The following is a 12,004-nucleotide window of genomic DNA, read 5'->3' on the forward strand; positions in this document are numbered from 1 at the left end:
ATAGGAGATGGTTGTGTTTCTGGAGATCTTCTCCTGTGGCCAAACTGGTCATGGTGAAAAGTACAGCCCACATGGCATTAAGAGGACTGTATGTAGGGTTTCCTTGAGGAAGTAAGCAGGGTTTGCCTCAAGCTGTGATGGCCTACAAATATCAATTAACAGAGCCACATAACTGATACTAACATTCTTTTACAGAGTAGTAAAAAGGTCAGTTCTGGACAGGATTCGCTCTAATAACCTCTGCTTATCATGGACATTTTTTAGTAATTAAAATCACCTTGTCAGTACATGGATCTTTATTAAGATACTTTGAAATAAATGACTGCAGTGCAACTAATCTGGTACTGAGATATAAGTGCCCATCTACTATGCATTTAAAGTTATGAAGTATTACAAATATTATAAAAAAACAAACTTTTGTGTTAAAATATTATAGCTAGTCTACCACCCATGAAATTTCAGCTTGAACTTATTATCCAGCTCATAACAAGATCCCATTCTTCATTCAAGAACAGCAGGGTTTACTCAAGGCTTTTTTTCCAGTGGTTTCTTTCCCAGCCTATCCAAGCTTTCTGTGGGGTGAGGAACCATTTCTGCTACTGCTGCCTTTCCATCAGCCATCTTTGCTGCTCGCTGGTTGCTTTTTGTGTCCTTTTCTGTTTCCACAGGGGGGATTTCATTTGGATCAGGTGTCTCTTCTGTAGCAATAATTTCGTCTACGTGTGGCTTAATAAAATCTGATTTAGGAGAAGTAATAAAATTTCCCTTATATTTACTATGCTCAGCAACACGGAGGTATGTAGAGTAAGGTTTTGCTTTCACATTGGTTATGACTTCCTGTTCTTTTCCCATACCCATATAAAGAGATTCAGTGTCACAAATAATGTTACTGCTTTTTACAGAGCCAAAAGCAAGCCCAAGTCTTTATGGTCTCTAATTAAAAAGATTAAGGGGTAGAACCTGCAAAACATTTACAGATGTAAATAATTGTTTCTCACGTAAGTCATCGCATATACAGGACTGCTCAGAAATGACTAGGTTACCCATACCAGTAAGGCAAGAGAGGAAAGAAATGCAGTTAAATATTTGTTCTTGCCTTAGGAGCAGAAAGGGGAGGGGAATAAGAGTATAAAATGTTCTGTCAGCAATGATATAACATGTATACGCTCTGTATAAACAGAAAAAATACTTAAGCAAAAATACATAAAACTGATGTTCTGATAATGTTGGAATTTAAGCATTATTTGGAGCTAAAATGTTCTACATGAGGGAGTTGTAATTGTGAAGAACAGGTCAACAGCCAAGGAGCAACTATATAACATGAGTCTAAAAGGACATTAAAAATCTGTAATATACAAGAACACTGAATCACCAGAGTGCTTTTCATTTTCCACCCTTTCTCTAAATTGGACCAAAAAATGGTCACTTATAATTCCAACTTTACCATTCGACATGGACATAAAACTATAGGATAATAACTGATTAATCTCAAATAGTGGCTATACAGTCATGTTTTTTTAAAACACTTTGGCATTTAGCATCCCTTAATTAGCAAGGCCTTTTTTTTTTTTTTTTTTTTTTTTGTTAAGTATCAAACGTCTAGCTGCTGAAATGAGTCTCACTTTGGAAAATAACACCATCTGTGTATATATACATGCTTAGGAGATCTCCCCTCTGCATTCAGAAATTTGAAAGTATTTATTATGGCTTAAAAAACGTTCATCAGCCAGGTGGGCCAAGGTGAGAACTCACAGCCCAGTGGAAAGGTGATTTAAAAGTGTTGGTTTACATCTCTTTCCCTGAGGTTCAACCGGCAATTCATACTTTGCACTCGTTGTTGATTAAGAGCACACATACTGTAAACTTCATTGTTTGGGACCCGAGAGATACTGATTGGCATAGCCTATTAACTGCGTAATGTTTTTTCATTGGAATAGAAGACCACAAAGGTGCAAGTGCTCTTACCTTTCTGTTCCCCTTCCTTCCGTTTGCTTGCTGTCGTTTTTTTCTTTTTAGATACAGTTAGATTATTTTGATCGTGTCCTTGGACTCTGTCAGTCTGTCCTGACACAGAAATCACAATCACCTGAAGCAAAGCAAGAACAAGAAGTGCACAAGCGAGAAATGTGGACGCATCACAAATTCAGTTTGAAACCACCATAACTGAATCCCTGGCAGCAGTACGTTTAGAAGCAGCTATTACTCTAACTTTCAGGGACACATACATCTTCAGAAGCAAAGGGAAGTAGAATCCAGCCTGGGAGAGGGCTAACTGTATTCCCTCGCAGTTCTGCCAAAAGGAGGGAGGCAGGCAGGAGGGCAGATTTGTGAAGCTGAAGTAGTAGAAATAAACTGCTGCCAAAATGCAATCATTATTAAAAATATGCTAATGCTAAGTAATAAACTTGAGTTATCAGGTATTGCAAAGAGCAAGTCATACTCTTGTTTGCACCCTGGAGGAAGGAAGAGATGTGGCACTTGCTTTTAAGGTATATGTCCTGGGACCAAGATGGCGTGACCCGTTATCACCCTTGAATTGGCTTCATGTCATACTAAGAGAAATTATCAAATAATTTGACATTAGTTCTTTAAACTCAGAAAGCTTGCTGTATCTCAAATTACAGATATATTTTGAAATTTAAAAGTTAAGCTGTTTTACTTTGATACACAGCTGTTGTGACTAAATAAGCTGAACCTATTTTATAAGAGATATTGATTCACTAATGTACATGATTACACACTTAAACCTTAAAATGGCGATAATATCATCAAGTATGATACTTGATTTTTAACTATTTTAGGAGATGAGGCTGTGTGAACACATACACTGTTTATGTGAAGTGCTGAAAAAACAATAGTTTTACATCATCTCCTGTTAAAAATCCCTGTGATGTGAAATCTGTTCTGGAAGAAAAAAGATTTATACTAGATAAACTTAACATGTTCCTTGAAACTGGTGGTACTATTCATGCATAAAGTTAAGCACTTGCTAACATGTCTTAGTAGGTCATAAATCTGATCTAAATTTGGATTTTTTTTAATGGTTAAGATCATAATCATTAGCCCTTTATAGAAACTGATAAAAAAACCCTATTAAAAATTGCAAAAATCACCGCTTCCACCACTGATAACCGTGTTGAAACAATGTTACCTGAACCATTAAGAATTCCCTCATGCTTCCACTTTGCCTTTAATGTTTAAGTGAGCATTAACTGTGCAGCACTTGCTAGTGGCATCCTCACAGAAACGTCAGTACTGCAGCAAAACAAGTGCCTGGGAAACAGCACTATGCAGTCACAGTAGCTAAAAATGGCAAGAGAAAGTATGTGAAAGCTGCACATAGATTATGCTTACACTGAAAATTTATACATTAGTTCTTTAGATTTGTGAAGATGTGAAGAATTGTGCTGTTGTGAGACTGAATGAAAAGGATTGAAAAGGATTATTAATATGGCACATTGCTATCCTAATTAGCAATTGGGCTGACAACTGCTTCTGATCATATATGTGTGGCTATGTGCTATATATTGTATCACGTGTGTATATCATATCTATGATATATCACATGTGTGTATCATATATATGTCCAGCAGGATAAACATATATGTACATTCTTTTGTTCTTCCTCAGCTAATAATAATCAGTGGCGTTGGTAGCATTGTTGTAAAATAGCTGACGTGGAGTTTTTAGTCTATAGAAATGTGTTCGGAGATCTGGACAAATGTTTTTTGTCTGAAAAAAACCACTTTTTTTTTTTTAACATTCTGGTGAAGATTGTCTTGTAGCTTTAAAAGATTGTGACAAAATACGTTATTTCTCACCCCCAGTGTTAAGTTTGGATGAAATTAACTGAGGTCTCGGTCTAACAAAATACTTACCTAACACCCTTAAACCAAAATTCATGAGTGGGCCCATGGCATTGCATGAGACTACTCCTGTGCCTGAATTTGCAAAAACACCTTGTTGAGTTAAGATGTGAAGTAGTGAAGGTCTGGACAGAAAGGTGTGAAGAGATGCCACTGTGGGTTTTGTCGTGAACAGGAAAGCGAAGGTAACGGAGATCTAACGGAAAGCTGGAGGTAATTACAGTGGTGAAAGCATTAAGACACTAAGATGCTGTGCACAACTACCAGAGCCGTGACTAGTAAAACAAGACACAGTGAAACAAGCTTGTGATGGAAGGAAAGAAGTGAATTCAGTTTATTTGTGAACATAGAGGAGAGTTCATACATTTTTGCAGACACACACACATTAGTATTCTGGCCTCCTAAACCTAATTTGCATTTATGTTACAGTACTTTTACCCCAATTGGGCAGTTTAAACAATATTTATGGATGTATATCACACCCATATTAAGGCCTCTCCAAAGTAACACAGCAATACAAAGGGGCCTTAATGTAGACAAAAACCAGCACTAAATTCTCCATGATTTAATTCTCTAACACATTCCATCTATGCTACTTTGCCAGAGTTGGAAAAAATCTAAACTGCGGCTCAAAAATGCCTCGATCTCTTGTCTTTCCATCTACCTCACCAGTTGCCTCCGCCACTGAAACAATTCTTCACCCTTTCCATTTTTGTTGTGTGGTCAAATGCTCCAGGGAGAGGGTCAAATGGCGGACCTGTGCTTATGCATGCATTTGGCCGGACTGAAGGTGCAGGCCAGGTACACGATTAGGTTCCATGAAGTTAGCAGTAAGAAAATATTTGGGAAAGGCCCTGTTTTCCCTGGCACAATTAAGTGTATTGGAAGCAGAAGTGAAGTGAATGGAAAAATCCAGGGCTGCCAGCCAAAGCAGAAAGCCATTTACACACACCGATTATGTCAGCCTATCATCCTAAATCTCCCCCATACTTCTGTTTCCTAGTCTTAAATTCACGCTTTCGTTTTCTTATCTTCTTTCTTTTTCTCTTGCTCGGACTGTCTCTCTTCCTCAGGTATGAACACACTTACAGTGACATCGCTGGTCTCTGTGCCGTACTTGTTCTTCACCACGATGCTGTATTTCCCAGAGTCGAGTGTGGACACAGCAGAAATGGTAAAGCTGACATTTTTCCCAGATTCAAATTTCAGGGTGCAGTTAGCATCTGACACAAATGATTTTTCATTCTTCAGCCATGAGACCTCTGGGGTAGGATCTCCCCAGACAGTACAAGACAGATTAAGTGCCTATAGAAAAAGTACAAAAGGATTGTAAGTAAGAGTCAGTAAATATTTGCTGTGGTTTTGATGCCTGAGTCTCCAAAAGTTCCACTCCCCATTTAGCTTCCTGCTTTTAGTAAATGGATGCATATCATCAGTGATCAATAATTTTTGTCAGTCTTCGGAATCATAAAGGAAAAGAAGGAACTTGGTTAACTAAAAAACTCCATTAAAACCTTTCAATATTTCATGCACCTTCTTCTCTGCTCTCATAATCATTAGTAGATCTTTCTCCATGCATATTGTTTAATATAAAATTAGGTATTATCTGCATTTGTGTGTTAGACCTGAAATGAGAATTTGAGGAACTGTCAGATGGATTTGTTCTTGTTAAGCTCACTATATATTTATCACAGAAGTAAAGAAAGTGTGCCTGCCTTTTTAATTAACTTAGAACAAAGTGTCCCTGGAATATTTAGTTTAATTTATGATCTTTTTAAACTATGCCCTGACAGCTCTTCCAATAGACTTGAATTGTTTTACACACTCCTATAAAACTATTTTTACGTAAAATCAGTACAGGCCTTACCCTTTCTTTGGTGTTCTTATAAGTATTTCCCTTTGATGTTAGTAATGTTCCTAAGGACTGAATTCAGTCCCATCTGACTGAAGGAAGTATCGTTCCTGGCAGAGAGTCAGTTGTTGGAGAGATCGCTGGCAGTTGGACATTTTCTCTAGGCTGGTGAGTCTATTATGCACACAATGTTCAGGCCTCCTTTTTTTGTTGTCAGCTGAGAAATTCATGTTTGGGAGATACCTATACGTATAAACAATCCCCTCCTCCGGTCAGAGTGCCATGGGAATCTTCTCCAAAAAATTTGCAAAATGAACATCACATAGAAAGTCAAATGTGAAAAATGTTCATATGAAACTTCAGTGGTGCATAGGCCTTTCTCTGGACTTTTATTTAGGAAGGAATCCATTTATGTCTAAATGTTAAATAGTACATTGGTCTGAACTTAAGAAGTTATTCAAAGTAGATTTTTTTTTTAATGGAAATTGAAGAATTTTTACTGCAGAGAAAATGGTCTTCGGTGGTTCATTAGGAATGGACGAAGTGATAAAGGATAAAGCTTCCACTTGGCTGGAATCAAGTTCCTCTGACTTTTTTTTAAAGGCTCTTGATAAATATATGTCAAAAATAGAGACAACTGAAGAGTACTCACATTGTTGGCCCTATAGGCTATCATGATAAAAATCTACTGTGAGAAATCTATTTAACAGGCTACCTTCCCTTCACTTCTCCGCTTCTTATCTGGTAGCGTGATGACGGAAGATGGGACAGAAGAGAGACACCTAGAAGGCTGCTGAAATGAGCAGATAGAAAAAATGGATACCTCTATACAAATGAAAGATTTTTGTACCTCTGAAAACAAAAATCAAGTAAGTCCCACATCACCTAAGGACCAAAATGAGAACAAAAGGGAGGAGGAAGTCTTTCCTCCATCAACAACATGTAATTCTTGGTACCAAAGGAAAGACAGATTCCAAGTGAGAGGTGGTTACAGCATGGTGGAAATGGCCTCTATCTGATTTCCTGCAGCACCTACAGCTGGTGACCGCATGGGGATGTCGTGGCTTCTCTCGTAGCCCACTGGTGTGAATGTGAATGTGGTTTTGATTGCCATATCAGTCCATCTTTTCGAAAAACAAGGGGAAAACAAGAGGTTTTACATTTCCCCCTCTTCCTTATCACTCTCAATACAAATATGCCCTCAGCCTCAGCCAGGCATTGCATATGGGTCCCTTCTAGAGCTCAGTATTTCTTTATTGTCTTCTGATTCTCCAGCAAGCCAGAGATCACCACCAAGTGGTCCCACCTGCCACTCCAAGATGCTAATGAGCTGCTGTCCATGTCCAGACAGCTCTATTAGTGGCATCATTCAAACCTTGGGTGTTTGAAGTGGTGTCAGTACTCCCTAATTCAAAGAGATTCAAGCAGCAGTGATGACTCTTCTTCTAAATCATTCATTAAAATAGCTGCATTTTGCTTAACCTTGCATCACTAGCTCCTGTTTGACATCGGTGCTTTTCTTGATGTTCCAAACTCTTATTATTTATTTTCCAACTACTAATGTGCAGAGATGTACATTATTCACTATGTAGATGGTGAGATCTTTGGTTTTCTGGATTCCATGATTATAGAGCCTTAGCCAAGGAGAAGCAATTGCCCATTGTGATCGCATCTGTTTCAGATATTCCGTTCTTTGGGCAGGAGATTGTCTTTGCTCATGTATATCTTTATTACTCACTGAAAACCCTGATTATAATGCTGTATTCAACCTGAAATCTTTATCCTGGTTAAAAAAGTGTGTCCTGTGCTCTTGGGGGTATGGGGGGGAAGGCATCTTTTCCCTTCAAGATAAACCCCCTTTTCCAATAGTTGTCTGGCTCTGATGATTGTCTGGGGGAGGGGACTAGGGAAAAGGACTGGAAACCTGTCTAGATGTTGTGGTGAGTGAACGAAATCTATCAGGAAATCTGATTTATCTGAAAAACACTGTGTGAATGAACCCCACCTTTTTGAGCCGGATGTGAGTATTTCAGAGCTCCATACAGAAATTCCCATAACACGTCTGGACCTGGGGCACTGAGGCACGTGCACCTGGAGCAACTGGCAGCTGCAAGCCCAGACCCTTTGTAGACCCCACTACCTGTTCTGCCTTTCACTGCAGATTATCATGAGTAGGGTAGGGCAGGCGGCAGAGGGAAATGTGTCACTGTGTATTTCAAGTATTGCCATTCCTCTTGACGAGTGGTTTGGGCTGAGATGCCAGTGAGCGAACTGAACCTTCTCCCTTTTTCCAACCTACCCGTGGGGGCACCTGCTCCTGGCAGAATGGTAGAATGGGGATTTGGTGGGCAGAAGGATGCAGTATGTTGCTTCTATGTCTGAAAGTGCTTGTATGTCAGAACCCTAAGCCTCTCCTTTGAAAAATAAAACCCCTTACTCACTTACAGGCCTTCATTAAAAGAGCCGCTTAGGTTAATTTGGCCAGCTGTACACAAAACTTATGCTAGTATTTTTTGTCACGTGAAATTCCCAATATGACCTGACACTTAGCCTTTACCAATTATATCACACTACTGAAGAGCATTTATGTCTATCAGTGAAAGCCTCTAAGGCCAACTGGAATGCTGTTTGATCAACACTGGGTAAACACTGGTTCATTCGTTCTCACACATGTCCTTCAGCTTACATGTAAAAAGCTAATAAATAGCATCACAGTCACGATGTTAAGTTTAAGTTTGAGATATGCATATGCTTGGAAGTTCAAGGGATATAAATCTGTTCGTATAACTCTGTAGCTATGGCTGCACTTGTATTCAGAATCAAAGCTTGCAATTTACGGTCCTCTGCTACCTCATTTACTGTTTTTCAAAATCCTTGATGATTGTGCAATTTGCATGAATTACACAACAGAGAACAGCATTCTTCTCTCTCCAGCATATATGCAAACAATAGACAGATGAGCCAACACCACCCAAACAAGCACTGTTTTCCCTGGTCACTCTCTGTCCTACTCCATTTCTCAAAATGATGGTCTACTAAATCCAGAAACATGAGGTCAAGGATATTTGTCTTGAGTTCTGACAGTTTTTCAGTCACTTATTCAAACATCACAAATGTCCTTGCTGTCAAGGACAATATGTGTCTGGGTAAGATTTTGCAAGTCATTTTTTACAAACTCCCTTTTAATAAACACTACACATTTTGCTTTAGTGAGCTCATACTCAACTTCATATCAACTCTCTTTTTGTAGGAAGCTTAAAACTGATAATAATCACCCAAATTTATCCCCTGCCAAAGCAGTATGAGAATCTCATCTCCAAGCACAAGCACTATTAGCTGAGAAACTGCAAATTCATTCTTTTCTTTGTGTCTTCTACCTACAGCTACAATGCTCGTATGAGTGTTTCTTGCTTCTACAGCATTTCCCAAACTGCTAAATCCTTTAATCAAAGATTTAATCAAATGTTATTTCGTTTTGTAATGCCAAGATACTTTATTTTCCCAGAAGTGCTGCAGTCCACTATCTATTGTCTATGTTGTATCTCGCATTGTGAAGTGATTCATACCAAGATTTCAGATTCTTAGCACTTCTGCTCATCTTATAATTAAATACTTTTAACCCAGCTGACCTACTGGGTCAGATAAAGACAGAAATACCAGGAAGCTGTCTTACCATAGTTGTCCTGTTACAAGCTTTCAATAACATCCATGTGCCCTATTTCAATGGTCACACACTGTAAAGAGGAACTGGCTAGTGGCAGACCAGCGGGAAGTGAAGAGCAGGCACTTCTTGGTTTCAGTACTATTAAGCAGCAACTTGTAAAAGCAGTGTGCTGGGAAAAGGTTGCGAGGTTGAGAACTGACTTTCTGGGTCATCTGTTCTGTGCTCAAACATTGATGTAGCCATGTTCCTCTGGGAGTGCCTTACAATAATCTTTCGGCTAAACTCTGCTAATATAATCCAGTGTAACACCAGTGACTTCTTTTGACTTCCTTCCTGTTTACCTTGATGAAATAGAGAACTGAGTTGTTACGGTTTACTACTTTTACACCGTTTAAAAGTCAGCCTTGACAGGTGATTGTCTTGCCACATTGCAAGGAAGTTAACTGCAAAAGACATAGAATGACTAGTTATCTACCCTTGTACGAAGGGAATTAAACTTCCCTGATACTCTGTAACAAAAAAATCTAACTGTGAAACCTGTGCATGAATTTTTAAAGAGGTGGTTATGTAAGGAGTTTTAGTCTCAACTCACATTGTCATCTCACTTTTATCTAATGCTTAAGAAAAGACGCTGCCCTGAATACATAAACCCATCTGTGCAAGACCGTTGAGTTACGTACAGAAGGCAGGGGATGAATAAATAATGTAGAAGATTTTAAAGATGAAATCTTTAAAAAAAAAGGTGAATATTTTCCCATCATTGAAAGGCATTCAAGCTGTTGGGCTGTAGTGCAAAGCTTCAGTTCATTTACTGTACCTTGCCCTCCTGGATGGTGACAACATCAGGCAAACCTCCAAGTACCCGTGCACGATCTAGAAAGAAATAAGTAATTTTCTTTAGTGTCTCAAAATCATCTGTGTCCCAGAGTCTGTTTCCCTTCTAGATCTCTCCTTTTATCTTATTTATGTGCAGCTTGTCTCTGACATCTGTGGTAGCAAAGAACTATTCAGCATTCATAGCACACCATTCAGATGCTAAAAAACGTTGAATTCACAGTGAAAATATGTTAATAGCTGGTGTCAATCACTTACAGAGGGGAATTGAAGTAAATGTGCTGTGTCCTGCAGATTTTGCCAACAATTCAGCGTTACTTCTGAGTGCAAACAAAAAATCTGAATTTTTGAGATTTGGTGCTCTAAATTTTTGGTGTTGTAAACTAAAGGTGTTGTAATTCAGAAAGGAATAATGTAGTGGTAGAGATTAGGTTTCAGTCTAAATACAAAGACTCAGTGACAGCACTGAAATCCCATTGCTTTGTATGTACCTGGGTGTAAATGAGATCAGTATCTGGTCTAGTTTTAATCTCATAGGAATCTTACATAAATACAAATAAGCTGATCACATCCAGGCTTTGGTGCACCTATTCTGGAATATGGATTTTGTTCATTATAAGTCTTGGCGGAGCCTGGCAGAGGAAGGAAATGACAATACAGAATGTTCCCCTTTAATGCATTCTCTAAAAGATGTGCTCTGGAGCACAGAGATAACAGCCTTACAAGACCAGGAACAGGACTGTGTTATCTTAATTAACATGCCGGTCCTTTATGAATGGCCCAAGGTTAGAAGTGAAATGCTCAGGGCTGTTACTGATCCCTTCAGGCTGCCTCAGCTGGGACATATAGGGATCACTATACATATCCAAGCCCCGCTCTATTTGGAGTATATGTACAAGAGGAGTTATCTCAGATCTCTCTACACATTTTCTCCAATAACTTTTCAAATGCAAGTTCTGCCCTTATTTTTATACAGGTCTGAAAGTCATCTGCAGTGTGAGAACTTTTTGATGTGTCACATTTTTTCCATGCATTTTTCTGTAAATAGGGAGACTATTGAGCTTAATAATTCAAGCTGAATTCTCATGACTTATTCCTTAGGTAATTAATACATACTTTTGCTTTAGTTGCTATGTTGGAATTGACACACAGGCAAAAGTATGAGGAGATTCAGGGATCTGTCTTTAAGCAATGCAAAAGTTATTGTTGCTTTCTTACCCATTTCTGTATGTAATGCAGAGTCATTTGACATTTTAGATAGTTCAAAACTAGCCAAGTGATTTCCTCCATCTTTGAAAACAAAGTGACTTTTGTGCAGAGAACATGCATGAGAGTTCTCAGCAATAAAGTTAATTTTTGGAGAAGGCTAACTGGTAATGAGAACAGGAGCTTAGACAGGAAAAATCAACATAACCCATGACGATAGTGTGATTAGCTGCAAAGTGCACCAATGTTAAATCACTAAGAGGTCACTCTCCTTGCTTCTCCTTGGTGTAAGGACAAACTCATTTTAGGATGAGCCCATGCTCATACACATGTATACATGCCCTCTCTTTCCCAACATGCAACCTTCCTGGAGAGGAAGAAAACATTCATAAACAGCTTATTGCAACCATCGTCAAAGAAGGCCCACTTACTTTTCTCTGCAATCGCAGCTTGCCTGGAGTTGAAAGAAACAAAAATAAAGTCTAATTTTAGTTAAGGTTTACTTTTATTGATTGAAAAATAGCTTATTTTTTTAACTGCCTTTAATCTGTTAAGGAAAATCTCTCTCATCATTTGGCAATA

The 12,004-nt window shown here is 38.6% G+C and overlaps 1 protein-coding gene across 1 annotated transcript in view; it reads right to left on the reverse strand.

Moving 5' to 3' along the window:
* Nucleotides 1-411: 411 nt before the first annotated feature.
* MYOM1 (myomesin 1) overlaps nt 412-12,004 on the reverse strand; it is a 72,150-nt gene continuing 60,557 nt past the window's right edge. The window contains exons 35-39 of the mRNA XM_081996832.1: nt 11,854-11,876; nt 10,200-10,255; nt 4,956-5,171; nt 1,966-2,086; nt 412-737 (exon numbers count right to left, since the gene is read on the reverse strand). Coding sequence (XP_081852958.1) covers nt 526-737; nt 1,966-2,086; nt 4,956-5,171; nt 10,200-10,255; nt 11,854-11,876 — 628 coding nt within the window. The 3' untranslated portion in view covers nt 412-525. The remainder of the gene's footprint in view (nt 738-1,965; nt 2,087-4,955; nt 5,172-10,199; nt 10,256-11,853; nt 11,877-12,004) is intronic.

The sequence above is a fragment of the Phaethon aethereus genome (genome assembly GCF_964289735.1).
Source record: "Phaethon aethereus genome assembly, chromosome: 2".
Lineage (NCBI taxonomy): Eukaryota > Metazoa > Chordata > Aves > Phaethontiformes > Phaethontidae > Phaethon > Phaethon aethereus.